Source organism: Rhinolophus hipposideros, assembly GCF_964194185.1.
Source record: "Rhinolophus hipposideros genome assembly, chromosome: 5".
In the NCBI taxonomy this organism is placed as follows: Eukaryota; Metazoa; Chordata; class Mammalia; order Chiroptera; family Rhinolophidae; genus Rhinolophus; species Rhinolophus hipposideros.
The window spans coordinates 20,983,279-21,010,459 of record NC_138051.1 but is presented as its reverse complement, the minus strand read 5'-3'; the positions used below and the strand labels follow the sequence as shown (position 1 = coordinate 21,010,459).

Here is a 27,181-nt window from a genome sequence, read left to right as displayed (position 1 = left end):
GTCCTTCAGTGAGTAAATGGATAAGTAAACTATGGTATAGCCATACATTACGTAATCTCAAAAGGTTACACAGTGTACATTTCCATGTATGACATTCTCAAAAGGCAAAACTGTAATGATGAATAAGAGATTGCCAAGGAGTGAGGGTGGGGAGAGCATGACTATGGATTGATAGTACCAGGGAGCTTTTTGGTGAAGGGAACTGAAATTTTGCTACCCTGAAGCTGCTTTTGGGGATATTGATTTTAAGCTGTATATTAAGAAACAAGACTCAGAAAAAACCTTTGAACCTCACCCTCTTTCCAAGAGATTCAGACTGAAAAAACCTGCTTTAGGAAAGGAGCCTTGGTTTAAGAATCTTCACCCCAGCAGTAGTCAGGAAGATGACAAGCCTATTAGCTAGATACCCTCTGTGTCCCACTGTTTCTGAGGTGCCCAGCAAGAATTTACCTGCCATGTGGGTTCCCCTCTTCCTCAACGACCTGTAACTCACTCATTCTCACTTCTGAAATCCAGGGCCCTTCCCGCCTCCCCTTCTCCTTTGTCCAAAAATGTCTTATATACCCAGTGTTGCCTCACTGACTTTGGAATTTTCATGCCTATGTGAATTCCCTATGTGCACGTATTAAAACTTTTGATTTTCTCCTGTTAATCTGTCTGTTAAGTAGATAATTGACCCAGCTAGAAGAATTTTGAAGGTGGGAGGAAAAGTATTAATTTTTTTTAGCCCCCATATTGGGGTGAGGGAACTATTCTGTATCCTGATTGTGGAGGTAGTTATACAAATCTACATATGGGTTAAAATTTATAGAACTGTACACCCAAAAAAAGGGTCAATTTTTCTGTGTAATCATTTTAAAAATAATGCAAGCAAACCAATTTACAGTCTCTTCATAAAATGCATGTAAACATCGGTTATGGACCACACATCCCCTTCAGGGTCTTGGAAATTACAAGTAGCACAGCTCTTAAGATCATGGCCTTACAATCACCAGCCCAAATTCTATAGTTTCCACATGATTTTCTGACAAGTATAAAAGAAAATGAGGCTAATCTAGAGCCCATCTCAAAGTGAACTAAAGCAAATGACAGTTGTTAACAATCTATCTTAAAGTTTCAGAAGATTTTTCCCCCCATAGATATGACTGTGTTCATGTGGGAAGGTGATACTCTCCATTTTTGTGTTTAATTCACATACACACAGTAGCCCATGTGGCATTCAGAACTACTCACAGCATAAAATGCGTTGACTGCATTATGTTGCCAACTGCCCACTTCACTCAACTTTCTAGATACCTTGTGGTCTCAAAATGGCAGCTGTTGCTGTCTGTCTTGAAACACGAATAGCCTATGGTTACCGAAGGAGCTGACACAAACACTAATGTGACCTGAGACTGTTTACAAATAAAGTCTGGCTGGATGGCTCGGTATTCTTCTCTCATTTTAGTTGTATGTTTATATGAGAGAGGTGCCTTCTCTTTTTCTTTCTTTTTTGGAAGATCGTTGTACATTTTTTAGTTGTATCATTTCTTCTTGACAGATACAAGGTTTTTAAGATAACTGCTATGTATTTAACCGGTATGTCCAGCTGTCACTAGCATAGGACAGAAATGAGGATACCCTTCCTGTGATTGCTTACTATAATAACACTAAATGTGACCCCCTCAGCTCCTGCAAATTGTCCCTGGGAGGTTCTATTTGCTGCCTCATCATAAGGCCACCATGCCTAGCCTCAACCCTTTTTTGCAAAACATCTTGAAGGTTTGCTAGTGACATTAGAAATGTCCATGGATCAACATTCTGCCACAGTGCCCCAAACTACCAATCTCCAGGGCTCCATGTGCCTTTGGAAAGAAGCCCACCCTTCCTTCCACACCCAGGTATGGAAACAATACTCCGCACCCCAGTTTTAGGAAATCACACAAATGCAACCCCTTTCACTTCTCTCTGCTTCTTGCTTCCCTGAATGCAATCCTGAAATGAGAAAACATAGCTAATCCCCCCCAATAGCTACACTCGGCCTCTCCACAGGCACAAACCGTAATCAACAGGCGTTTCTCCATTCTACAACCCCAATACTGTTTCTCTTTCTTCCCCTAAAAGTAACTTCACTGTTTCTCTCAAAACACTCTTGACTTACATTTGTGTAAGTGCAGGACACACTCAGATGGTTTTTCTTTAAAAAAACAAAAATGAATTAAAGCCTACTCTAACAGGATAGGTCTTCTCACTCCCATTTCCATCTTTTTCTTATCAGAGTTTCATAAATCTTGAACCCTTGTCTTATGCAGAGCATACCCACCACATTTAGAATGAAAAGTTTTCATGTTATAGAGTCAGTAAGCAAGAGAAAACTAAATATAAGATGTGTCGTGTGTACATATTTTAGTCTTACTGCAAAATGCTAGGTCATCATGACTGCTCATTCAGTTTACTAGCAATTGTAAAAATTGATAAACAAAAGTGTCTTTACCCATCCATATGTGTGTGTGTTTAAAAGGTAAGAAGAGATTCCTACCGAATACATGTACTTTATTATTTAAAATACAGATCAAGGGACCACCATAGTTACTCATTTAAAAAGAAAAAAAAAACCCTCACAAATGAACCACTTGAACTTCATATAAAAAATTTCCGATTGCAGATGATTAATGTTATCTTCAGTTGACTATCAAAACTGTTCTTTCTCCCAAAGATACACTGATAGATGTTTCTATGACAAGGTATTTCTATTTCCCCCAAAAGTAGATTGCCCTCTCGTTTCTTCCTTTCTCTAATGGTCCTACTTTCTTCTTTCTCATATTGAGCATGACAGTGATGGAGTGTGGTGGGAGGGCTGTTGAGACTTTTTAGGATCATCACATTACGTCTCCCCAAAGTTTGAAGAACTCTATGGTTGTAAACAGTGGTTATCCTTTTAATCGCTAACATTTTCAAAGTGTAAGAACTGAAAAGAGATTACTTATGTGGAAATGCTTTTGCTGTTATCATTAGCTATTACCCCTCCATCTTCCTGACTAGACTGTACTTTTCTGGAAGCGGGCAATGTATCTTACTTATCTTTGTATCTATAATGCCACACTTTTAGGACACCGCCAGGCATGGGGGCAGTATTCAAATGATGTTTACAGAACTGGACTCAATGGGATAAAATATTGTATTTCACAGATCAAAGGGAAATCCTAAGAAGCAAGTACTAGTAGTTTTGTTTCCTCTCCTAGTGTGTCCACACTCTCAGCACTCCGTCAGCAAAAGGAATTGAAGTCGACTCATTCCTGTTTTGATTAGGAGGGGTGCTGAAAAAGCACCTGGATTTGGGAGAGTGAGGGAGATGGCAGAAAAAAGAGGATGAAGGTGCTGAACACAGACTTAGCAGCCTTCACACTTCTGCTCTCACAAAGCCTCCTTTGTCTTCAACTGAGAAAGGACCCATTTGAAGGTCTGTCTGGTCTTGCCTGGCCATATGCAAATCTGGACTGTTCTGCTTTGCATGATTTGAAAATTCTTTGGTTAGGAAGTGTTATTTTAAATGTTTCAGAGTCTTCACTGGTTGAGATATCACTTTAAATTCCTAATCCAAGGCTTCGACATATTTGAGAGAGAAAAGCAACCCTCGCAAACAAGAGAGGGAATTTGACAATTGCTATTACACAGTGAAGGAAACGTTATGAGCTATATTACTTAGGTCACATTCCCATTCAGTGTTCTATGTGACTCAACTAGATAAAGGTCCCAAATCTAAATTCATTCACTAGTGACAATCCCAGCTACGACCTTGACTCTCAACAGTTTGTATAGCAATTTCCTCAGATGTGTACTTTCAGGTAGAAATCAGCAGAGAAGCAAGCGATGGTTCTTACACCAGTGTGCTTCTTAATCATGCAGATTCTGGGGCTGCTCATTTTGAAGAGAGATGGGACCGAGGAATTTGCATTTTTTTAAGCCTGCAGTGATCATAATGCCAGTGTTCAAGACACCACACGTTGGAAAACACTGAGCCAGAGAGGGGTCATCCGTCTGGGCTGACTGACATTGAAACGGGAGCTGCGTACAAGTCTGCTGCGCAAAACTCTAAAACGAAACCTCCCAGCAGCTTGAAAGGCAGCCCGCCACCCACATTACACCGATGTCTTTATAGAACTTACCTTCTTTGTGCCCCAGAACACAATTTTCCGCAACTTTATTTACCCACTGCTGACAGTGTTGTGATAACCTCTAGGGCAGAATCAGGTGTGTGAGCTTCTCTAACATGCTTGCTTTTTAAATTTTTTTCTGTTCTCTTCTTACACTTTTGCTATAGAATGAAACAGATCCAAAAGATCATACTATATGTATATCTATCTTAGTAAATTATTATAAGGCAAACACCCTTGTAACAAACATCCACCAACGTTCAGAAATTTGAACTTGGCCAGCCATCCCGGAAGTGCCCCCATGCCCCCCCGCCCCAGCACAGTCTCCCCTCCATCCCCCCAAAGGTGACCACTGTTCCGATTACACAGCAATCACTTTCTTGTGTCTCTTTATGGTTTTATCACCTAAGTAAGCAGGCCTGGTTCCTGTAACCTACTTTTGCCCAGTTTTTCACTTGACATGTCTCTCAAGTCTTTTTAAATCTACACATTTCATCTATGTTCCTTTCTTCTTCATATACGTCATCTGTTAAAGATCCTGGGGCATCAGGCCTGCAGAGTGTCCTGCCATCTGGGTTTCTTGATTGCAGCCACACCACGCAGTCAGTCATTCAATCTTCAAGACCCTCATCCCTGTCTGGACTTTCCTCCACTATCCATACTCAGTTTTCTGGCAACCGACTCCCTCACCTCTATCAAAACAGGAAAGAATATGAAATCAAACATTAACATTTGTTAGGCGATTACGCTTCACTATGAATTTTCGTCGCTATATCAGCTTAGCCAGTCATTGCCGTATTTTGTGTTTTAAAATCTCTAATTGTGGAATGAAAGAGTTTATGTCCTGTTAATACTCTTAGTAAGCAAGCAGATAGGGAAAACTATTTTTGCTTATAGATCCTTAGGGGACCATATCTATATCCAGTCCTGAAGCGATGGTTTATTTCTGTAGTCTTAAAAGTTTGTGAACCTCTTCTGAAACGACTGCTTTTCTACCAAGTAGTACTGCAGTGTTGAAAATTTGTTATACACTCATCAGTTCAGCCACGTGAGCTGAGTCCAGGTTCCAGTTCTGTCTGCTCAAGTCACAGGTCCAGTGGCGGCTGAATGTGCATCAGTTGGGCTTTAGTCCAGCTGCCTGCTACATGCTTCCACTTCACCTTGTTAATCTCCTGCCTACAGGGCGTCCAACAAGCCAGACCTCTCAGAGCCTTTTAATTACAGGCGATCTTGGCCCATGAGCTGGCTCTGACTAAATTCCTACATCCATCATGAAGAAGCTAAATGTGTAAGAGGAGCAGATGGCTTGTGCTTTGGCATGACATATTCATGGTACCAAGGCTAGCTCTAACCTTCTGTAGGCACCTACTAGGAAAGAAGGGAGTTAGCACGAGATCATGGTACCAAGGCTAGCTCTAACCTTCTGTAGGAACCTACTAGGAAAGAAGGGAGTTAGCACGAGAGCAAAAGAGTAATGATCAGAAAGAGGCAAAGAAGCACTGAGACCTGCCCTTCCCCCATCAGCCCCCTACTGGCCCTCCTCTTCCTACCCCCTCCCCCCAATCTCTCAGGTCAGGGCTGAGGTAATGAGCAACCTCCCTTGGGAAGGCAACAGGGAAAGTCAGATCCTTGGGCAGAGTCAGATTTGGGTAAGATCAGGAGGAAGATAATGTAACTATTCACAGAATTCTTCTGTGACAACCTTAAGGGGTGTTTTTACAATGGAATGGAGAAATTATCTGGGAAAGTACAGATAATTTAGAAGTGGTCAGCAGTGGGAAGAAGGGAGTTTCCCAAGGCAACACAGTACTCTGTAGAAGTGAGCTTCCTAAGAGGGCACAAGATGCAGGGCCTTTGCTTTGGGGCAGTGGTTGAGGTTTCAGGAGTAAGAGGTGTGGGGGATACATGAAGTGGCTGATCCCAGCATGCATTAGCTGATACCCCAGGCAGTATGGGACACCTGATGGTAGCAGTCAGACGCTTGTTTTTTGTGCTGAAGGCCAATGAAGACTAGCTAATCTGGTGTGATTGGTTCCCATGTACTGGTTTATAGAGTAATATTATCTTTGCCCCAAATCTTTTCTGGACTGCATGTGCTCAGTGGGCCACGTTTCAAAGAACTTTTCCTGGTTAGGACTCCAAAGTCTATTTAGTTTAAACTTTTAATCTGTTTCAAGTTATTATCACCAATCTGTATCACTATCACCAGTTGGTTCTTGGGGTTCAAGAACTAATATCAGAGCATTTATTGGAGTTGTACAATCATTATTATTTAAAATTCAGAACTTTCCATCATTTTTCCATAGATATTTTTTTCTGGCCTATTTTTACATGTCATTAAATACAAGTTATGTTTTAGTTTTTCTTTAAAAGCAAGTAATTTTCCAGCATAGAATGACTGTTTTGATACTCATGATAAGACTCAGAACTCAAATGCTCTCTTAAAAATGTTGACCTTACTAAAAAGCATAAATAGAAACCCCACTTCAAAAAAATCACTAAAAATGCATAACTGAGTACTTTTGGCTGACATCTATATCATTTTGGTGCTTAATGGCCTTGAACTGCTCAAGTAAACACTACCCATTTCATATTGCTGGCTTCTGACAGCTCAGTGGCAATTTGGGAACTTGTAAGGACAATGGACATCAGATACCAAATCTGCCTACTTAATAGCATGTGTGTGGGAGATTGAAACTTTCATTTAGTAATGTTTCTATTTGACTTGTCCAGATCTTAAAAACAAAACAAAAAAAGGAAAACTGTATTTTGTCTTTCTTCATCCTTCGGTTTTCTCCGGCTTTCCTTCTAAGAGTGATTCTGCTTACAACATGTGGACTGAAATTTACATATCCATTACAAATTTCAGGATTAAATTGTGTCCCTGTAGGAATATGACAATTGTTCCTTCCATCGAAGACCCCATGGTTCATTGAGAGTGTCTTGGAGTTCCTGTGAAACACACATGCCTGCCAATCTTTCTTTACGCTAGGTGTCTGGACGATGCTTCTGTCCTGAAATATTGCATGCTCAGTGGAGCTCACCACTAGCAAAGAGAATAGCTGTGGTTTAGAAAACGATCAACTTGCCTGTGTGCACCAAAAGCCCAGTGCCCAGGAATACGGCCTTCAACTGTATTTCTGAACCAAAACTAACAGGTGCTTCCCTTACCTGTTGGCCCTGATGATTGGTGCCAGGTAAAATTGACCTTTCTTTGCTGCCACCTCCTTAGCATAAGGCATAGTAGTCATATTTTTGGTTTTGTCTTTTTTTTTTTTAACTGCAGGACATTTGCGAAGATATTTCCGATCATGTTGAGCAAATCCATGCCCTCCTTGAGACTGAATTCTCCCTGAAGCTGCTGTCCTACTCTGTCAACGTGATTGTGGACATCCACGCGGTGCAGCTCCTCTGGCACCAGCTCCGAGTCTCGGTGCTGGTTCTGCGGGAGCGCATTCTGCAAGGTCTGCAGGACGCCAATGGCAACTACACCCGGCAGACGGACATTCTGCAAGCTTTCTCCGAAGAGACAAAGGAGGTGGGTATTTGTTTTGAAGCCAAATAATGCATTGCCAAGTGTGACCATTGGAGAATGTTTTCAGTTCATAGAGGTGGGATAGGAATTCTTTGCAGGTACATAAGCAGGTCGTGAGCCGGGCTTTGAATCCAGGTATAGTGACCAGAGGCTGGGGCACTTGTAATGTGAATGAAGCGTTAGACTAGTGTTAACTCATACCTGATAGTTTGCACAGATACCACCCATGGTTGGCACTCACCCGGCTCCCTGTTCTCCGATTCATTTATAAATATTTATTGAGCACTTACTATGTGCCAGGCACTAGGTGCTAAGAATATAATATTGATCAAAAAATGGTCTTTGCCCTCAAGCAGTTTAGAGTCTAGTGGGGGATGTAGGCAAGTGGACAGACATTGAGGCCAGACTATGATAAGTCTATGATGTCACTGGAGGACAGAGAAGGGACACCTGGTTTAGACAGGAAGCCTTTCCAGAAGAAGTGAGTGTAACCTGCACCTAAAGGAAAAGCAGGATGAGACTGCTGAATGGAGGGAGAAAATATCCTAGTCAGAGGAAATGGCATGTTCAAAGGTCCAGAGGTAAGACAGAAAATGACAGGTTCAAAAAGCTACAGATAGGACTGGAGCAAAAAGTTCAAGGAACCAGGAAGTAGGATTTGAACTAATAGGTAAGCAGAGGTCAGACATGAAGCTGCAAAGCCACGTTAGAAAGCCGTAGTAAGAAAACTGGACTTTATTCTGAGGAAAGCAGAAGAGTTCAGGGAATTGACAGGGTTCGATTTATGCTTTAGAAAAATCAGTGTGGATGTAGTGAGCCAAATAGATTTTAGAATTTTACATCACCAATATATTGACATTTTGGTACCCATACTAAGTGCAGTTTAAAGAATTTGTTGTCACTGCTCTTGATACATGGCTTAAGAATGACCACTGTAAATTGAAATCCAAATGAACTCTCCTATTCCCAAATAAAACGGACATACATTTATGGAACAAAGTATTGTACTAGCTAAGCAGGTGCTGTGTGTATGTATGTGTGCATGTGTGTGTGTGTGTACATAGATAAAGTAGGTAGATATATACATGCATGTATACCACATATAGATACATAGAGTGTGTGTGTATGAGTATAGTCCTTTAGCTCTTGAGACCCAGTTTAGTGCCCCACTGTGGGTTTTGTGAAAAAAATATATATACAAGTTTGAAAGTCACTTAAATAAATATATAAGATTAAAAGACCTTACATTGAGCATTGCATAATTCATTAATTTATTAATGTATTAATGTTTCAGTGGTTCCAACATTATTAACAACACAAATCTGTGCCTATTCTCATAAGTGATTTAATACTTGTTGATTATTGTTTTCATATCAATGAAGCTCTTGCTGTGGCAAATTTCGTGCAGGCCCTCGAAGGTTATGGGAATCGAAATATACTAGGCTCACTTCTAACATAAAGTCATGGTCTTTGTTTGCATTTAGCTTTCCCTGTGTTTGTGGCAGTGAGGGAGGTAATACAGACTTTGGTAGGGTCCTTGTTTAATCATAAGATGAATATGAATGTCAGTCCCCCGATGCCGTCCCTCCCAGGTAGGATTCCTTGAGAGTCCTTGGTTGGAATTCTTGCAATTATGAGAGACTACAAGGAACCCCAAACTGGCTAACTCTGAATCCAGTACCCATGAGGTGTATGATAATGATGTGGAGATCAGAGACAGAGAAGGTTTGTCTAAGCTCTGAAGAGATCTTTCTTTAGAGGTCTACCTGGCATCCCTAGTCTGTACATTCTTTTTTGGTTCTTCCTATGTGTTCTGCTGGCTCTGCCCGAAGTCTAGTATTGACCAGTCATCCGATCAGTCCACTTTCTGCTACTAGAGGGGGCATTAGAAATCAGAGTCAAACCAGTTGATTTTTACATATTTATTCATTCATTCAATAAACATTTACTCATCACCAACTCTTTGTTGTAGAGCTGGGGATATAGAAGGTTTATTGTTATCGCTGTCATTGTTTGGTGGAATACGTTCATCATACACTGATTTGAATTAGTATCATTCATGAAGTGGAAGCCCAAGAAATAATGAAAAGCCGCCGAAGCTAAACTATTGGTCCTGGCCACTGTTTTCATAGCTATGTTGGAGTTTTTATTAAGTAGTATCCGTTAGAGTTCTCGCAGTCGTATCCATTAGGTGAGCTCAACAATTATCTACTGATTTGACTGGAAGCAATTTCATGCGTTTTCATGTTTGAAGTCAGTTATTAGTCTTGTCATAAAGATGCAACAATGTGTTGAATGAGGGGTAAAGGGAGAGTGGAATCTTAGCCATCTGCTTTGTGGATATTTTTCTATGAATTGAAGTTCTGTTTCCATTACCGTCCTTCTTGAAGCTATGGATTCCTGATCTATTTTTTTCTGTGTTTCTACTGGGACTCCATGAGAACATTTCCAAGACTGCTTAGTTTTATTTGTTTCTGGAATTTTCGAAAACAGGAAGGAAATTAAGATAAAGTTCTTTGACTTTATCAGGATAAATTCAGCTGTGAAAGATTTGTAGACTGACGAGGGGAATAGCATAAAACACGCTGATAAACTAGAATAGTAGAAGTCCTTTCAATAAAGGTGAGTTCATTTTTCTCTTTTCGGAGGTTAGTTGAGTTTCCGAGCCACCTTAAAGAATACCTTTGAAAGTTGAGAAAGTGGCAAGTTTTCTCTCTCTTCCTGTTTTTGCAAAAACAAAATGTATGGGTTTTATTCTTTTATTTAAATATTCTTTTATTTAAATATAAGGCCATATCTTATAAGCAAATTGGCAAATACCTTACTAAAACAAAACCAACTGAGCAAATAAAAACACTTTAGGGCAGAGTTCGACATTATGTAAAAAACATGTAATGCTGAAATTTTTTACAGTATTTCAGATACTGTAGTATATTTATTGTTTTATTTATTTAGGAGGATAAGGGGTATGAAAAACAATTCAAGTTTATAAATGAATTTAAGAGAGGCTAAGTGAATGCTTTGTAGGTAAATAAGGACATATATCTAGGATAATTAGATAAAACAAAACCAACTCTTAACTGATCTCTGTTGTAATAATAATTATTTCTTCCCTTTCTCTCTTCCTCCTTCCCTCCTTTCTTTCCTGCTTTTCTTTCTACCTTTCCTAAATATTTATTGCTTTCTAACTATGTAGAAGGCACTAGGCATTCAAAGAAGAATAACACATGTTAGGAATCACCTTCAAAATTTTGTTAGCTCCTCAAACAGTTTTAGGAGATGGGCAGGGCAAGTGCTGTTATCCTTATTTTACAGAGGATTTTATTGTATCCATCTTACAGACACCAGGACTGAGGTTGAGAGAGGTAAAGTCACACAGGTAGTGATAACTATTAATAATATTAGCACAGTAGCAAACATTGATGAAGAACTAACCTATCCACCTGAGACTTTATTACTTACATGCATTAGAAAACTATCTGACATCAGTCCAGAAGAAAGCAATGGGACTAAATATATTAAAATTACCAAGCAATATTTTAAAAAATAAAAGTCATTATTCATTCACTCTGAGAAGAACTTTCTTTTGTAAAAGTTGCCTCTGCATGGTGACATCTGTAAAAATACTTTTGAAGAATGCTTTTTAATAACCAACTGGGTTTTTTAAAAAATATTTGGGTAGATGCTTGTCACTTGGGTCTTTCGGATATGAAATGGATATGCCATGTGCTGTTTTTTGTTTTGTTTTTCAGGATGGGATTTTTTTTTTTCATATCAAAAAATGCAGTATGCACTAAAAATAGTTACCCTGGAGTAATAATCAGTATGCACAGAATTATTTGGCCTGGTTGGTAACAGGATGGGAGAAAGTTCCCTTTAGAGCATTAAGTGTTTTTGAGGATGATATTTTCTTTTCCAAACAAAGGACTGGCTAGGGAAGGGCTCTTCATGGGAAGACTTAAGAGGAGGCAGCCATACCTTATCTGAGATGTCACATGCTGTAGATTCAGCTAACATCATTCATTGAGTGCCTGTTAGTTTTGAGTAAGAGGGTATCCCCAGTCTCAAATTTCTTTTTTTCCACCCACTTTAGAAACACTTTTCCTTAATGCCTCTTTAACACCACTCAGGTAGCTGTAGTTCTGTGCCTTTATGATAAATATGATAGAAAATCATGCAAATTTCAACTAGTTAGTAATGTAAGTAACAGCTTATGGGACAGCTTTGGAACTTAACCATCACTTATAATACTGTTTTTGTAAAGGAGTAAGTTCTGAGGACTAAATGACCAAATTAAAAAAAAAAAAGGTTTTTTTAAAAAAACCACAACCTGCTTTTAAATTGGAATTTCCACCTTTACTCTCTTAAAAATTGTATAAAGTATGACTGTTATTTGGCTGGCTCATTCCTTGGTATTTTTGTCTTCTTACATTATTATTTAGAAAGCCTCATCTAAGTATGAAACATGAAAGCCACACAATTCCATTTAGATCACTTTGGCAGTTAATATTGTTGTCTCACCTTGTACAATATAATTTGGCATAGGGATACCTCTCATTTTGATAAAAATTTCTCCCTAAATATCCTTGAATAGTACAAATAATATCATACGTGAACATTCGTTGAGCACCTATCCATGTACCAGAGTCTTACATATATTATCTCCTTTACGCCTCAGAACAGGCCTATGGTGTGGCGTATCATTTCCTTTTGACAGATTAAAGAAATAGGGCTTAGTGACCTCAAACTACTGAGTCATGGTCACGTGGCTAGTTGGTGCTAGAACTAGAATTTGACTCTGAAGCTTGGGGCTTTTAATCATTGGAGTCAACTAAAACTACGTAATCAGAAGACGAACTTACAAGAAGGCATAGAGCTACATTCTAAAATGTCATCATTCATTTGTTTATTCAACACATGTGTCTTTGAGTGCTTAGTTCACTGTGCAAAGTGTCGCAGGTGTCCTGGTGAATCACCCATTTGCTATGTGATTTATAGTCTTGGGGTGCATGCAAAACTAGTGGGAGAAACAAGTTAGCCAAATAATTACAATAATATTTACTTAAAGATTGAGATAAATGCTTAAAGGAAAAACAATATAGTTTTACAAGAAATGTAGCTTATCAGAAAATGTTGTAACTTACGTGGGGATTCGGAACTTTGAAGAAGTGAAACTTGATCTGAGGTTTGAGGGGCAAGAGTCCGTAGTGAAAGGTATTATAGGGGGGAAACTTTCCTGATAGAGGAAATAAAGGCCCTGAGGCAGGAGGAACACAGTGTGTTTAAAAACTGAAAGGAGGACACTCACAGCCAGGGAGGGGAATGGAGAGCAGCTTGAGAGAAGCCTCTTCATGTTTTTCCTTGGGAGGGTTTGGGTTTTTAACCTAGCAGCAGGAGGCTAATAAAGGACTTTAAGCAGATAATTAATAGTAACAGATTTGCAAAGGTTACTCTGATGGCAATTGGAGAAAAAACTGGAGGAGGAAGGATGTCAGTTTAAAATAATATGCAATGAATTAGAGACAACTACAGTGCAGAGGACAGAGTGTTGACTGTGGGTCAGATGGCCTCCGTTTAAGCCTAGGTTGGCTCTTATCTGAGAGGCCATTGGCTAGTTAATCACCTTCTTTTGGCTCAAGTGCTGCTTATGTAACACAGGGACAATAGTACAGACCCCACCCCAGAAGAAAGTTTTGGAGAGGATTAAATGAAAAAGTAGTAATCGACCATCCCTATTTATAGATGAGGAAACTGGGGCTTAGAACTGTGAAATGAGGCTTTTCATCCTTGTTATTAATCTGGATGTTTGGAGTAAGAATGAAGGGAGTAGGAGACAAAGACAAGGTAAAGGTCTAAAGGAAGATAACCTTTTAAAAATAAAACAGACAAATGAACGAAATATCTAATGTAAGGTCCTAGAGAGGCTGGATCTTAGAATAACCTGGTTGAAAGGACACAGGGTCCAGCAGCTCTGTGAAATCCAGTTTCAGTTTGGTCACCCCTTTCCTCCTCCAGGAGAACAGAAGTCTGGGAATGGAATGTTTTAGTTTCCTTCCTTTATCTCTTAGAAGGCTAGGTTACACCAGGCTGTCCTAAAGCCTGACAAGCATAATAGGATTCCAGGGACACTTCTGTCCCAAACAAATCACCAATCAAAAATCTCCCCACATGTGTGATATCAGAAACTGCCTTAGGAATGAGACAAAAATCCTTAATCACATAATTCAAGGTCAGAAAATTAAAAATACTTATAATACTATTTTTTAGCATGGCAGAGGTTCAAATGAGCCTACCTGGAATTATAAATAACAAGGGAGGTGGGCACTTGGTGTCTAACACACACCAATGGGAACCGGGGGCAGTGGGGGTGAGGGGATGGGGAGAGAAATGCATGCATAGGGAGTAAATGGGAGCTAAGATGACAAAATTTTGATGCTCATGAATTTTCTCCAGGATTTCCTGTGTGTAACCTTTAAAAAGAATGGGGACAAAAGGAAGCTGGTTTTGAACTGTTTTTACGTCTACAAATTCAGGAGTTCACCTTCCCGTAATTTGTGGATATGTATTTAACATGATAGACTCAGTACAGTTCATTACTCCAGTTTAAAAATATTTATTGAGCACCTACTATGAATTAGCCACTGTGATAGGTGAAGGAGTGATAGCAGTAAGCAAAAGAGACATTCATGGAGAGTTTACTCTTAAATTACTTTGTTCCCAGAGATTTTATTATTAAAGGCATCACTTAAGAAATGCTTATTAAATGAACAATATACTATTTTAAGATAAAGCATTAAGGCAAGAAGATATTTTTGGCTTGACCTTGACATTCCTATAAAGGCTTTATTCTCCAGATTAAAGAAAAATCCTTAAATATTTAAGAACACGATACTATATAAAGCCCTATGGTAATTGATTAATAATATACGATTCTGTATCTCAAACCAGAAGCAACTGAGACTGATGCGTTTTTTACCTTTATAGTGGCTTCTACTGAGATTTCGTTTGAATGGCAGTTGAGTATAATTGATGTTTCATTTACTGAAACCATTGCCGTTGTCTGTTTCAGGGCCGGCTTGATTCTCTAACAGAAGTGGACGACTCAGGACAGTTAACTATCAAATGCTCTCAAAATTACTTGTCTCTGGATTGTGGTATTACTGCTTTCGAACTGTCTGACTACAGTCCAAGTGAGGATTTGCTCGGTGGACTGGGTGACATGACCTCTAGCCAGGTCAAAACCAAGCCCTTTGACTCTTGGAGCTACAGTGAGATGGAAAAGGAGTTCCCTGAGCTTATCCGAAGTGTTGGGTTACTTACGGTGGCTGCTGACCCCATCCCTTCCAACTGCAGTGAAGCAGTTAGTGAAGAGGCCTCTCAAATGTCTCTTGCAGCAGATGACAAAGGTGGATGTGAGGAAAACAATGCTTGCACAGTCGAGGAGCAACCAGAATTAATGCAGGGGACGTCATCTTCAGTGGAAGTTCTGCCAGTTACTGCTCAGTCTTCTTCCGAGACTGCGAAGCAAGAGTCTAATTCCTCCTCCCAACTTGGAGGCAAGAACCAACAGCCTCTTCCTTATGAAAATGCAACCCCCAAGCGGTCCATCCGAGATTGCTTTAATTATAACGAGGACTCTCCCACACAGCCCACATTGCCCAAAAGAGGGCTTTTCCTTAAAGAGGAGACTTTCAAGAATAATCTGAAAGGCGCTGATGGGAAGAAGCGGATGGTGGATCTCAAGCCTGAGATGAGCAGAAGCACTCCCTCACTGGTGGAGCCTCCTGACAGATCCAAGCTTTGCCTGGTGTTACAGTCTTCCTACCCCAGCAGCCCTTCCGCTGCCAGCCAGTCCTATGAGTGTTTGCACAAGATGGGGGTTGGGAATCTTGAAAACACAGTCAAAAGTCACATTAAAGAAATCTCCTCCAGTCTGGGAAGGCTTAACGACTGCCATAAAGAGAAACCTCGACTTAAAAAGCCACATAAGACCCTAGAAGAGGTGCCTCCCTGCCGAACACCTGAACGGGGGACTGGTTCAGACAAACGGACTGAAAACACGCGCAGCTCAGCAGTGCCCAATGGAATTCTTCCCTGCACTTCCAAGGCCGTAGAGGGGCCAGACACAGATTCTGCTTCCACATCCTCACTTGAGCCGTGTAAACAGAGAAGTTGCGACGCCCGATTACCCGTGCCGTCAGAAACATCCAGTTCGCTACCTTGTACTCGCAGCAGCGAATCCACTGCTGGCTCAGACAATATTACGTCCCCGAGACCCCTTCTTTTAAAACACAAAAGCCAAAAAAGTTACTCCTCTTCTCCAAGTCACGTCTCCAGAAATGGTCAGGTTGTGGAGGCCTGGTACGGCTCCGATGAATACCTGGCACTGCCCTCTCATCTGAAGCAGACAGAAATACTAGCTTTGAAGTTGGAAAACTTAACAAAGCTTCTGCCTCAGAAACCCAGAGGAGAAATGATTCAGAATATTGATGACTGGGAACTGTCTGAAATGAATTCAGATTCTGAGATCTACCCAACGTACCATGTCAAGAAGAAGCATACGAGGCTCGGCAGGGTGTCGCCAAGCTCATCCAGTGACATAGCCTCTTCGCTGGGGGAGAGCATTGAATCTGGGCCCCTGAGTGACATACTTTCTGACGAGGAGCTGTGTATGCCTCTCTCTGGTGTGAAAAAATACATTGACCTGAAGTTAGAGAGAGCGTCATCCTCTGAGAAAAATGAGAGCCATTCCACCACGAAATCTGCTTTAATTCAGAAATTGATGCAAGATATTCAACATCAAGACAACTATGAAGCCATATGGGACAAAATAGAGGTAAGCTGATTTTCTTACCTTGCATGAGTTTTGGAAGTAATGCTGGGAAAAGTTCCATCCCCCTCTTCCCCATTATAAAATGTGTTGGTATTTTTGGTAAACATAACTGATTCTCCAAAGAAAGAAAAGAAAAAACACAACAATCACTGTATTGTGACACAGTGTGTATGGTGACGAACTGCCCTTGTTAGTGCATTTGCTTATGTGCCCCTATGGGATATAGAATTCTCTGTTGACATTGCTCAAACCTAACATGGCTCCTGATAAGTGGTGGAGCTCCTTGGCTTTATTTATACAAAATAAAGTAGAACAGGAGCTGTGCACACACCAGTACCTCAGGAATATGTGAATGGAACATTCCAGTTACCCTCAGTGCTTTTTGTTCTAACCCCAGAATAGCCTTCACACCTCTGATGTTAATTAACTTCCTGTGGAAATAGACCAGATAGATGTTTCTAATTAGGGGAATCTTTGTTTTTCTTCAGTCTTCCTCTTTTTTGAGACCTCTGGCTAATAACCAGGCTACCTATACTCTATACCATCCATGGGCTCTGAGATGGGGAGTTGACATTTTGGGTAAATCTGTACTTTTAGAATGAATTATTAGTTGGGGTGAAAACTTTGAGAACAGACATCAAAGTTCTCAGGACTGAACTCCGTTAGATAAGATGTGATGTAAGACACTGGATAAAAGTATATAGTACTCCCCCCTTATCCACAGGGGATACCTTCCAACATCCCCAAAGGATACATGACACTGCGGATAGTACCGAACCCATATACTATGCTTTTTCCTATACATACATACCTACGGTAAAGTTTAATGTATAAATTAAACACAGTAAGAGACTAACAGCAATAACTAATAAAATAGAACAACTATAAGAGTATACTGTACACAAATTATGTGAATGTGGTCTCTCTCTCTCAAAATAATGTGACTGTAATCATCCCTTACTTGTGGTAAATGGCTGGTGTCACTCCTTTTGAAGGACCCCTTGCTGAAGACTTCGTCTAGGCTGGATGCTCTCTGGGGCCGCACGCTGCCGTCACCCGGAATGTGTCTTCTGTTCATCTCTTCCACCCGCAAATTAAATGCCTTTTCCATCTTAATTAAGCACTTTGCATGCATTGTGGCCCTAATTTTTTCAGTTTGAGGTGGGACAGCAAAACCAGCACGGATTTCTTTTTTCTTTCTTCATAATTTCAGGAATAGAAGATTCATTCGTACTGTAGGGCTTAGCAACCCGAGCACCTGACTTTTTTTTTCTCTTTTATGAATTATGTTGAAAACGTTCACCTTTTCACTGAAAGGAAGCACTTTACGGCTTCTCTTTGGCGTATCCGAATTGCCAACATCACTCCTCTGGCACTTTGGGGCCATTGTTAAGTAACATGAGGGTGACTTGAACATAAGCCCTGTGACACCGAAACTGAGACGGTAACCCAGGTGGCTACTAAGTGACTGTCCGGTCTCTTGTTGCTCGTGGAACAAGCAGAGCATGCCCCACCCCCATAGGATCTTATCAGTCCCCTCTGCCTGTGTCCTCTCCAAAACGTGCCTTCACTTTTAATTCCTTCACCTCTCCTAAGTCTTTGCTCATAACAACTTCTCAGGGAAGACTACCTTGACCACCTTTTAAAAGGTGTAATCTAATTTTCCTTTTTTCCTTACAGCTCTCAGCATAGTCTGTCATTTTATATAATTCTCATATTGGGTATGTTTGTTGTTTTTTATTTGTCTCCCCTGCTAGAATGGCAGCTCCATGAGGGCAGGGATATTTATCTGTTTAGTTTGCCAATGCATCTCATGTACCTAGAATAGTACCTGGTACATAGTAGATGCTCAATCAAGACAAATGAATGAATGAATGCATCTCGATTTTAGGGCAGAGGAAACTGAGTTCAGAGAGATGAAATTTCCAAAGCTGCACAGCTAATAAGTCATAGAGCCAGACTTCAAGCCCCATCTCCTTTGCTCCTCCCACTAAAGTCTTGAGAAGAGACAAATTCCCTGAGAGAATGAGGATGGATGGAGAAGTCAAGAAGGGTGACAAATGCGTTTCAATTTGTAGCTCAGTTATGAGGCAGGAATTGGGAAGAGGCCCAGCCGTGGGGAGCAGGAAGGGGCAGAGAGCATTCTCCGGTGTTAAGTAAATGAAGAGAGAAGAGATGTTTAGCAAGATGGATATTAAATTCATTCTTTGCAAAAGGGAGATCCAGAAGAATAAGGACAAAGGAGAAATCCAGCCTTTAGGTTTGTTTCAAAGAGTCAATGAGGACCTTAGAGAAAAAGGGACTGAATGAAAAAGTGGAGGTAGAAGTTATACTATGGATGAGTAAGGAGTGACAGAGAATCATTCCTTAACAGCTCAAGGAATTGGGTTGTGAAAGCAGTATATGAGACAAAGGACGATGGATGAAAGTAAAGTCAAATAACAGTTTCTTTTAAAAAATTAAAGCTTATTTGAAGGTAGGGTTTCCAGGCGGGAATTCCCACCAGTTTTCAGGATTTTTTTTCACTTTTCTCTTCCCGAAGCCTGAGAAAAGTTGGTCAGGAAATCAGGAAAATCAGCACATTTTAATACCCACAATAAAAAATAAACGTACTACTCACAACGTATCTCTTAGACATTTTTCCTATTTATCACTAGGGTTTCCGGGCAGGAATTCCTACCCATTCTTGGGAATTTTCTTCTCTTTTCCATTTCCGAATCCCGAGAAAAGTTGGTCGGGAAATCGGGAAAATCAGTTCCTTGAACCCAGGTGGTTGGTAGTATCGGCTGTCACTTTGTGGAAACGATTCATCGTGGAGAACAGAAAACAGTTTATATCTCGGGATTCGGGAATGGGAAAGTGAAAAAAATTCCTGAGAACGGGTGGGAATTCCCGCCTGGAAACCCTATTTGAAGGCAGTAGCAAGAGAGCTTGAGGTGGCTGGAAAGAGTATATAAATGTGGCACACACCGAGACAAGAAAGGGGGCGTGGGGAGCTCCATGAGATGGATTCTGGCTTGATACTAAGAGTTATAAAATACTGAAGAATCCGTCCTGCGTCTGATTCCACCTCTACCAGATGAGCAGGGGTGCGTTTCCTTCTCTCATCACACCCTAGGTTTTCCCCTCTCTTCTCTCTGGGTCACCCAGACCACAAGGCAGAAGGCACACAGAAGCCCACTAACAGTGATGGGCTCTGGGGCTGTGGGAGAGTCCCTGGGGTCACACGTTAGTGATGACTGTGTTAGGTGCCTTTTCGGCTCCTTCCACTCTGCACTCCTCATATGTGTGTCTCCTTTAGTAGGCTGGTTTTGTGAATGTGAAAGGTTTCGTTTTAGTGCATATTTCCTATTTGTTAGGAAAATTAATTTCTTTGAGTAGATAATGTATTCACATGGTTTAAAAAGTATATGTTTAAAAATATCCAGTAAAAACTCTGTCTCATCCTTATTCTTCATCTTGTGTTCCCACTTCTTTCTAGGTGATCGTTGTTGTTTTTAGTTCTTAGATTCTTTAAGAAGGTCTTTACACATATGCAAGCAAATGCAAACATATTTATTAAGCAGTCTTTTAAAACCCAGGAAAATAGTTGCAACCTATCCTTCTCCACAAATAAAAATGCCTCCGTTAACTCTGTGAGTTCTTAAATGATGGTCCCTTTCCCAGTCTCCCTGTGGATGTCGAGGAGACTTTTGCTCAAATGTGGCTGATTTCCTCAGAACCTTTTGTGTGGATTAAGTAATCAGCATCTCGGGTCTGAGTGCATACCTCCTACGAGAGCTTCTCAAGACCTAAAATTGAAAGTGAAAAACTGAATCAAGCCATTGAACTAGACTAATTTGTTATGATACATTCAAAAAAATAAATAGAACTGCCATATGACCCTGCAATTCCACTTCTGGGTTTTTACTCCCGCAAAACCCCAATACACTGATTCAAAAATACATATGCACCCCATGTTCATTGCAACATTATTTACAATAGCCAAGATATGGAAGCATGTCTTGAATCATGAATGGATAAAGTGGTTCCAGTGACTTTACCCGGCCATGAAAGAGAATGAATGCTTGCCATTTGTGACAACATGAAGAGACCTAGAGGGTATTATGTTAAGTGAATTAAGTCAGATAGAGAAAGACAGATACCATATGATGTCACTTACATACGGAGTCTAAAAAACAAACAAACACAACAGAAACAAACTCATAGATACAGAGAACAAACTTATGGTAGCCACATGAAATGGGGCTAGGAGGATGGGTAAAAGAGGGAACGGGGCTCAGCTGTACAAATTGCCAGTGCTAAAAACAGTCACGGGGATGTAAAATACAGCACAGGGAATCTAGTCAATAATATGGTAATAACTATGTATCGTGTCAGGTGGGTACTAGACTAGTCGGGGAAGTTCATAAATTGTATAACTGTCTAATGACTATGTTGTACACCTGAAACTAATATAATATTGTATGTCAACTGTAATTAAAAAATTAAAAACTATTAATAGAATCAAAGTAATGAAGGGAAAGGAGAGCAGGACATATCTGGAGCAGATGGAATCAAACAGAATGATGAAAAATTACCAGCATGATATCTGGATGTATGTGATACAAGTAGTGGGCATTGGCAAAGTATAGCTCATGGACCAAATCTGGCCTAAATGCCTAATTTTAAAAATAACATTTACTGGGACATAGCTGTGCTCATCACCTATGACTGCTTTGTGCTGCAATGACAGAGTTGAGTGGTTGTAACAGAGACCAATGGCTTGCAAAGCCCCAAATATTCACTACCTGGTCCATTATAGAAAATATGTGCTGGCCCCTGAGGTGGATAGTCACTGATGCCAGATGAACAGCTGGATGATTCCTAATGGCGGCTCACAGGATACAGTGCCGTGTGGTGCCACCTCAGTGAAGCGTTTCAATAGATCTGTCCTTTGAGATATAGTGCCAGCTTCATTTCTCATATCCCGGGCTTCCTGCTCACTAAGTTCTCAAAACTCATCCTGGAAGACATGGCGCTGTTAGGTTGAACTCAATGGTACCAAGTTGATGGATGCATGACATAGCTGATCCCTTTTCTTCCCAGAGATATAAATGTCTTTAAGTGCAAGCTTCAGGCATCTCAGCTACAGTTCAGTGACCCAGCTGTTGTTAGCATTTTATCTCAGGGATATCTCTAACCCGATTTTAAAAACTTCTTTGGAGCCAGCTAAGGATGTCCTTGCACGTAAGTTATTTCAGATTCAGTGCAGCAAATACTTACCGTGTTTCCCCAAAAATAAGACCTAGCCAGACCATCAGCTCTAATGCGTCTTTTGGAGCAAAAATTAATGTAAGACCCGGTCTTATTTTACTATAATATAAGACCCGGTCTTATATAAGTGATATAAGACCGGGTCTTATATTAATATTTGCTCTAAAAGACGCATTGGAGCTGATGGTCTGGCTAGGTCTTATTTTTGGGGAAACACGGTAGCTAATTGCTTGCTCTGTATATAAAATTACATTCAAGCCTGTGGTAAGAGTACAAAGGCAGCTGCTGCCCAGACGTGGAGCTGGGAAAAAGTCAGTAACACCAGAACATGAATGCAGAAGAGGCGTGGTCCTAGGATTAACTTGGCATTGATTTCTGCATTTCTTTTTCCAAGAGGTAAAATGATCCAGACAGGACCCATCCTGTCTTTTACCCTCATTTTGGCCGTATGTTGACACATCAGTGATACCACACTGATGGTGGCAGTCATTAAAGTAATATTGTGTTGTCCTGAGCTGTCTTTTCTTTTCCTTTTTTCATTGTTATTGTAAAAAACATGTAACATAAAATTTGCCATCTTAACCATTTTTAAGCATACAGTTTAGTAGTGTTAACTATATTCACATCATTGTGAAACAGATCTCCAGAACTTTTCATCTCGCAAATCTGAAACCATACCCATGAAACAACAACTGCCCTTTCCTTCTCTTCCCCAGTCCCTGGTAACCATGCTACTTTCTGTTTCTATGCATTTGACTACTTTAGATGCCTCGTATAAGTAGAATCGTATAGTATTTGTCTTTTTGTCACTGGCTTATTTCACTTAGCATAATGTCCTCAAGGTTTATCCATGTTTAACCATATGACAAGATTTCCTTCCTCTTTGAGGGCTGAAAAATATTCCACTGTTTGAATGTACCACATTTTACTTATGCACTCATCTGTGGGTGGATATTTGGCTTGCATCTCCCTCTTGGCAATTGTGAATACTGCTGCAATGAATATGGCTGTGCAAATTTTTCTTCGAGACCTCATTTTCAATTCTTTTGGGTGTATATCCAGCGGTGGAATTGCTGGATCATGTGATAGTTCCATTTTTAATTTTTTGAGAAAACTCTGTACTGTTTTCCATAGTGGTTGTTCCATTTTACAATCCCAACAATAGTATGCAAATGTTCTAATTTCTCCATATCCTTGCCAACATTTGTTATTTTGGGGGTTTGTGTGTGTGTGTGTGTTTGATAGTAGCCATCCTAATGGGAGTGAGGTGGTATCTCATTGTGGTTTTGATTTGCATTTTGTTGATGATTAGTGATGTTGAACATGTTTTCATACGCTTATTGGCCTTTTGTATATCACCTTTGGAGAAATGTCTATTCAAATTCTTTGCCCCGTTTATAATTGCGTTATTTGAATTTTTGTTGTTGAGTTGTATGCGTTCTTTATATATTGTGGATATTAACCCCTTATCATATATATGATTTACAAACATTTTCTCCCATTCTGTACGTTTCCTTTTTCACTCTGTTTATTGGGTCCTTTGAATCACAGACATGTTTAAGTAGAATGATGTAGCCCCATTTGTCTATTTTTGATTTTGTTGCCCATGCTTTTGGTGTCATATCCAAGAAATCGTTGCCATGTCTGAAGTCATAAAGCTTTTCCTCTGTGTTTTCTTCTAGAAGTTTTATGTCTTAGGTTTAAGTCTTTGAATTCACTTTTCTTTTGTCTCAGTGTGATTAGCTATCATGTTTTAAAGATCTCACCCCAGGCTTTCTTGTAGGATGGGACACAGTTTCAAGGCTAAAGCCAAGTCCTCTTCTGGAATTTATCTTTAAAAAACAAACAAACAAACAAACAAAGACATGGGAGTCACTCCTTTTTTAAAAGTCCTGGCTATTCTTGACTTGGTTTGTAATTTGAATGAGTCCCATTGAAAGACAGTTGTTTCTTTCTTTATTCACCTCAGAGTAACTTACAATCAAGGTGTGCTATAAATTTAATTCTCAACTGCCTTTGATGTTTCTTTTATACCAGCCATGTACCAGTCTTCCTAGTATTGGTGAAGTAGTAGTCCACTCCTTGACGTTGATAATGATCTCTTAAGAGCATCCTATCAGGTAGGAAGCATTTTAAGGTCATTGGATTCCACGGTTCTTCGCTGGATTTCATTCTGTATGTACCTTTCCCTTATGCTCACCTTTTCCTTCAAGTGCTAGTCTTCCTCTTGTCTCTGAATTCGCTCCCTTTCTTGTATTTTCTCTCCCATTCCCTTTCTTACTTTTCTTATGGACTATATAATTTTCACTCTCTGGCACCTATTTTCCTTTTAAACTCCACCCCCCCCCCAGCAACCGCCAAGAGTATCTTATATTTTCTCTCTCTAATATCATTCTAGAGACTCTCAGATTCCAAATATGAGAACACTATGAGATGGGTCTCCATCACCATTCAAGATTGAACCCTTGATCTTTTCAGTGCATTTCTTAGTGCATTTAGAGAGTCGAGGAACTGTTTAGATAGAAGAATAAAGACAGTAGAATTTAGTTTAAATATATAGGAACAAGCCAGATTCTTAAACATTTGGGCAGGCTCAGCTTTGTAATTAAAAATGAAAGATTCAAGAGTCCTAAAGGATCAGACATTGAACATGAGTTGGTAGTTGAGATGATTATTCCACAAGAGATATAACAGCAGCATGCTACAGGGATTCTGAGTACTCTTCTGTATTTATACTATGCACAATCTAAAATTTTGTTTTAGATTCTGTACTTAGAACTTAAGAGACATATGACAACATAATTCTAGGGTCTGTGCTTATGAAGGAAGATAATATTTGCTAGGTACCAAGTAGAAAGTTATACAATGGGAAAGCAGAGAGAGATAGTAACAAGTGTAGCTAGACCAAGCACCACAGAAGAGGAACTGTTTGAGCTGGTCCTTTAAGTAGAATTTAGATGACAGCAGAGATGAGGAGGTAGGATGAGGACAGAGGCTTTGGCATAAGCCAAGGTTAAGGGCAAGATTGTTCAAAGTATATTTAGGAAATAGTAAGGAGAGATGCTGGGTATTTTTGGAGTATAGGCTAAACCTTTATAAACAATGAAACCTCAAAATACAGTAAGATCAAAGATTTTTCTCTCACACATGACAAGAGGTAGGCAGGGAGTCCAGGGAAAATAGAGGCCATCTAGGAATCCAGATACCTTCTCTCTGTTGCTCTTATACTATGGCTCCCCAATACTGTGTCTTTGTTCCAGCTCACCAAAAGGGGGAAGTGGAGAGCACCCATCTTTCTTCTTGAAGATATGACTTGAAAGTGACCCATATCACTTCTGTTCCTATTCACTTGGCCCAGACTTTGTCAAAGGAGCAAAGGAGTTTGGGAAATGAGCCTCTAGGCTATAAACACCGGGAGGGAGATGTCTCTTAAACCACCTGCTAATTAGGATACAGTTTGTTGAAGGGAAGGGAAACATAAAGCTAGAAAGAAAGAATAGGGCCAAACTATGATGGGTTTTGAATTTCAAGTGTTTGCTTACCACAGACAACAAATAAATACTTGTCTAATGAATGCATGAATAAATATATGAATGTATCATTCAGTTTGAACTTTGTCCCCTAGATTAGGAGTTGAAATGACTCTAAGAGGGTCAGACAGGTAATATAAATGAGTCATACAGCCAGGTGTAAGTGGGGCGTGATAAGGATTGAATAACTGGAGGGTAAGTGCCACGTCTAAAGGACAGCCACTTCTCAGCTCCAGGTGGTGGTGCATGCAGCATGCACCCTGTGGAGCAAGATCTGCCTTCTTTTTGTTTGTTTTTAAGTAGGAAATCTGGGTTTCAGGTGCCATCTCCCAATTTTTTAACGTTTGGTTTGAACAATTTTAACACAGGCCAGATAAAATACATTCATAACATAGATTTGGCCTTCAAGTCATTAAGTTGTCATCTTTGGGAAGATGAGAAACTCCTTAAAACTTTGGCTCCGAGAGTTGGTAGTTCAGAGAAGGTGAATCTGGCTGTGGTATGCGGATTACACCTCTGGGGAAGTGGTTCTGGGTTGTGGCTGCAGATTGTAATCATGGGGTGGGGGGAGCTTTGAAAACAATGCCTGGCTCACACTCCACCCCAGGCCAGTTAAGTCAGGCTCTTCAGAGGTGAGTATTTTTTAAAGCTTTCCAAGCAATTCTGATGTGTGGACAAGGTTGGGAGCTAAGGCTCTAAGGCTACTTTCGAAGGTTATTGCAATAGCTTGCACAGGTGATAAAAGTATCTGAACTGTGGTTTTGGAAGCCCACTGAGGAAAGATAGAGAGAGAGACAGAGGTGGGGGACATTGTAAAGGACAAATCGATAAAATGTTATTGCTTTTTTAAAAATAAGAGAGTGGAGAAAAAAATAAATAAGAGAGTGGAGGAAGGGGGTCAAGAGTTGAGATTTCAAGCTGAGATGTGGGGGCCTGGAGATGTAAGGAATTTAATAATTGGTTCCAAGGGACAAATGAAATTAAGCTTCACAGTAGATGAAGGAGTGGGGGAATAAATGGTATCTTACATGCAAACGCTGTGGCCAAATCCAAGTTGAGAATTGTAAAACAACGTAACATTAAAAAATAAATAAATAAATAAAAATAAGGCTCTACAATTCTTTTCAAGGCTGATAATCTTTTGTGTGTATTTTATTCGTTGCAAGCCAGGAATACTCTATGAATTAACACTGCTAATAGATTTGTTGAGACGTTACGTGAAGGTCATTGCTCAATGTTGGGAGACAAGAACCACAGGGAGCCCAAGCAAATTCCTTCCTGGTTGACACGCTAGGAATGTCTCAGTCCTGCGTCAATTTGCTTTCCGCAGTCTCCGCTGGGGCTTGAGGCCGTATCGGTGATGATTTACCGCCACCGTGAGGCTGCATCCTGCCACTGCATCTAGTTTGGGGCCTCTGACATATACAGAGAAGGTGCAGTTTTCTGTTCGCAGTTTTAAACATTCAGATGAAAGTAGTTCTTTACTGTCTTGGTATATGAAAGGCTAACCGATTAAATAATGTTTTGCTGCATCAAGATGATGATAGCACCTAACCGCTTTTTGACAGCGATTCTTTCTATGGCAATGAAACTCCAAAGAGGGTACACTCAGTATTAGAGGATACACTCAGTATTTTATGTTTAAATTCAACTAAACAGGACATTAGTGAAATCTTCTGTTTCCTTCAGCCTAAAGTAATGACTTTACGTAAGTAGTAGGGTGTTTTGGAACGATAGCAATTTAAGAAACCAAAACAAAACCTTGACATGTGTTGCCCACTGATAATGTCTCAAGCAAGATGCTAAGAGGTTTATTCACTTAACACATCATCACATTTAATTCTGAAGAAAACAATTCCTCTTTGATACAGACACTCCTATTATATCCCTATTT

The 27,181-nt window shown here is 40.1% G+C and overlaps 1 protein-coding gene across 7 annotated transcripts in view; it reads left to right on the top strand.

Moving 5' to 3' along the window:
• The window catches only part of AKAP6 (A-kinase anchoring protein 6), a 455,310-nt gene that overhangs the window by 185,201 nt on the left and 242,928 nt on the right, over positions 1-27,181 (top strand). For all 7 annotated transcript variants that reach the window (XM_081049114.1, XM_081049110.1, XM_081049112.1 and 4 more), the window contains 2 exons: positions 7,420-7,671; positions 14,738-16,504. In XM_081049114.1, the coding sequence (XP_080905240.1) occupies positions 7,420-7,671; positions 14,738-16,504 (2,019 nt within the window). The remainder of the gene's footprint in view (positions 1-7,419; positions 7,672-14,737; positions 16,505-27,181) is intronic.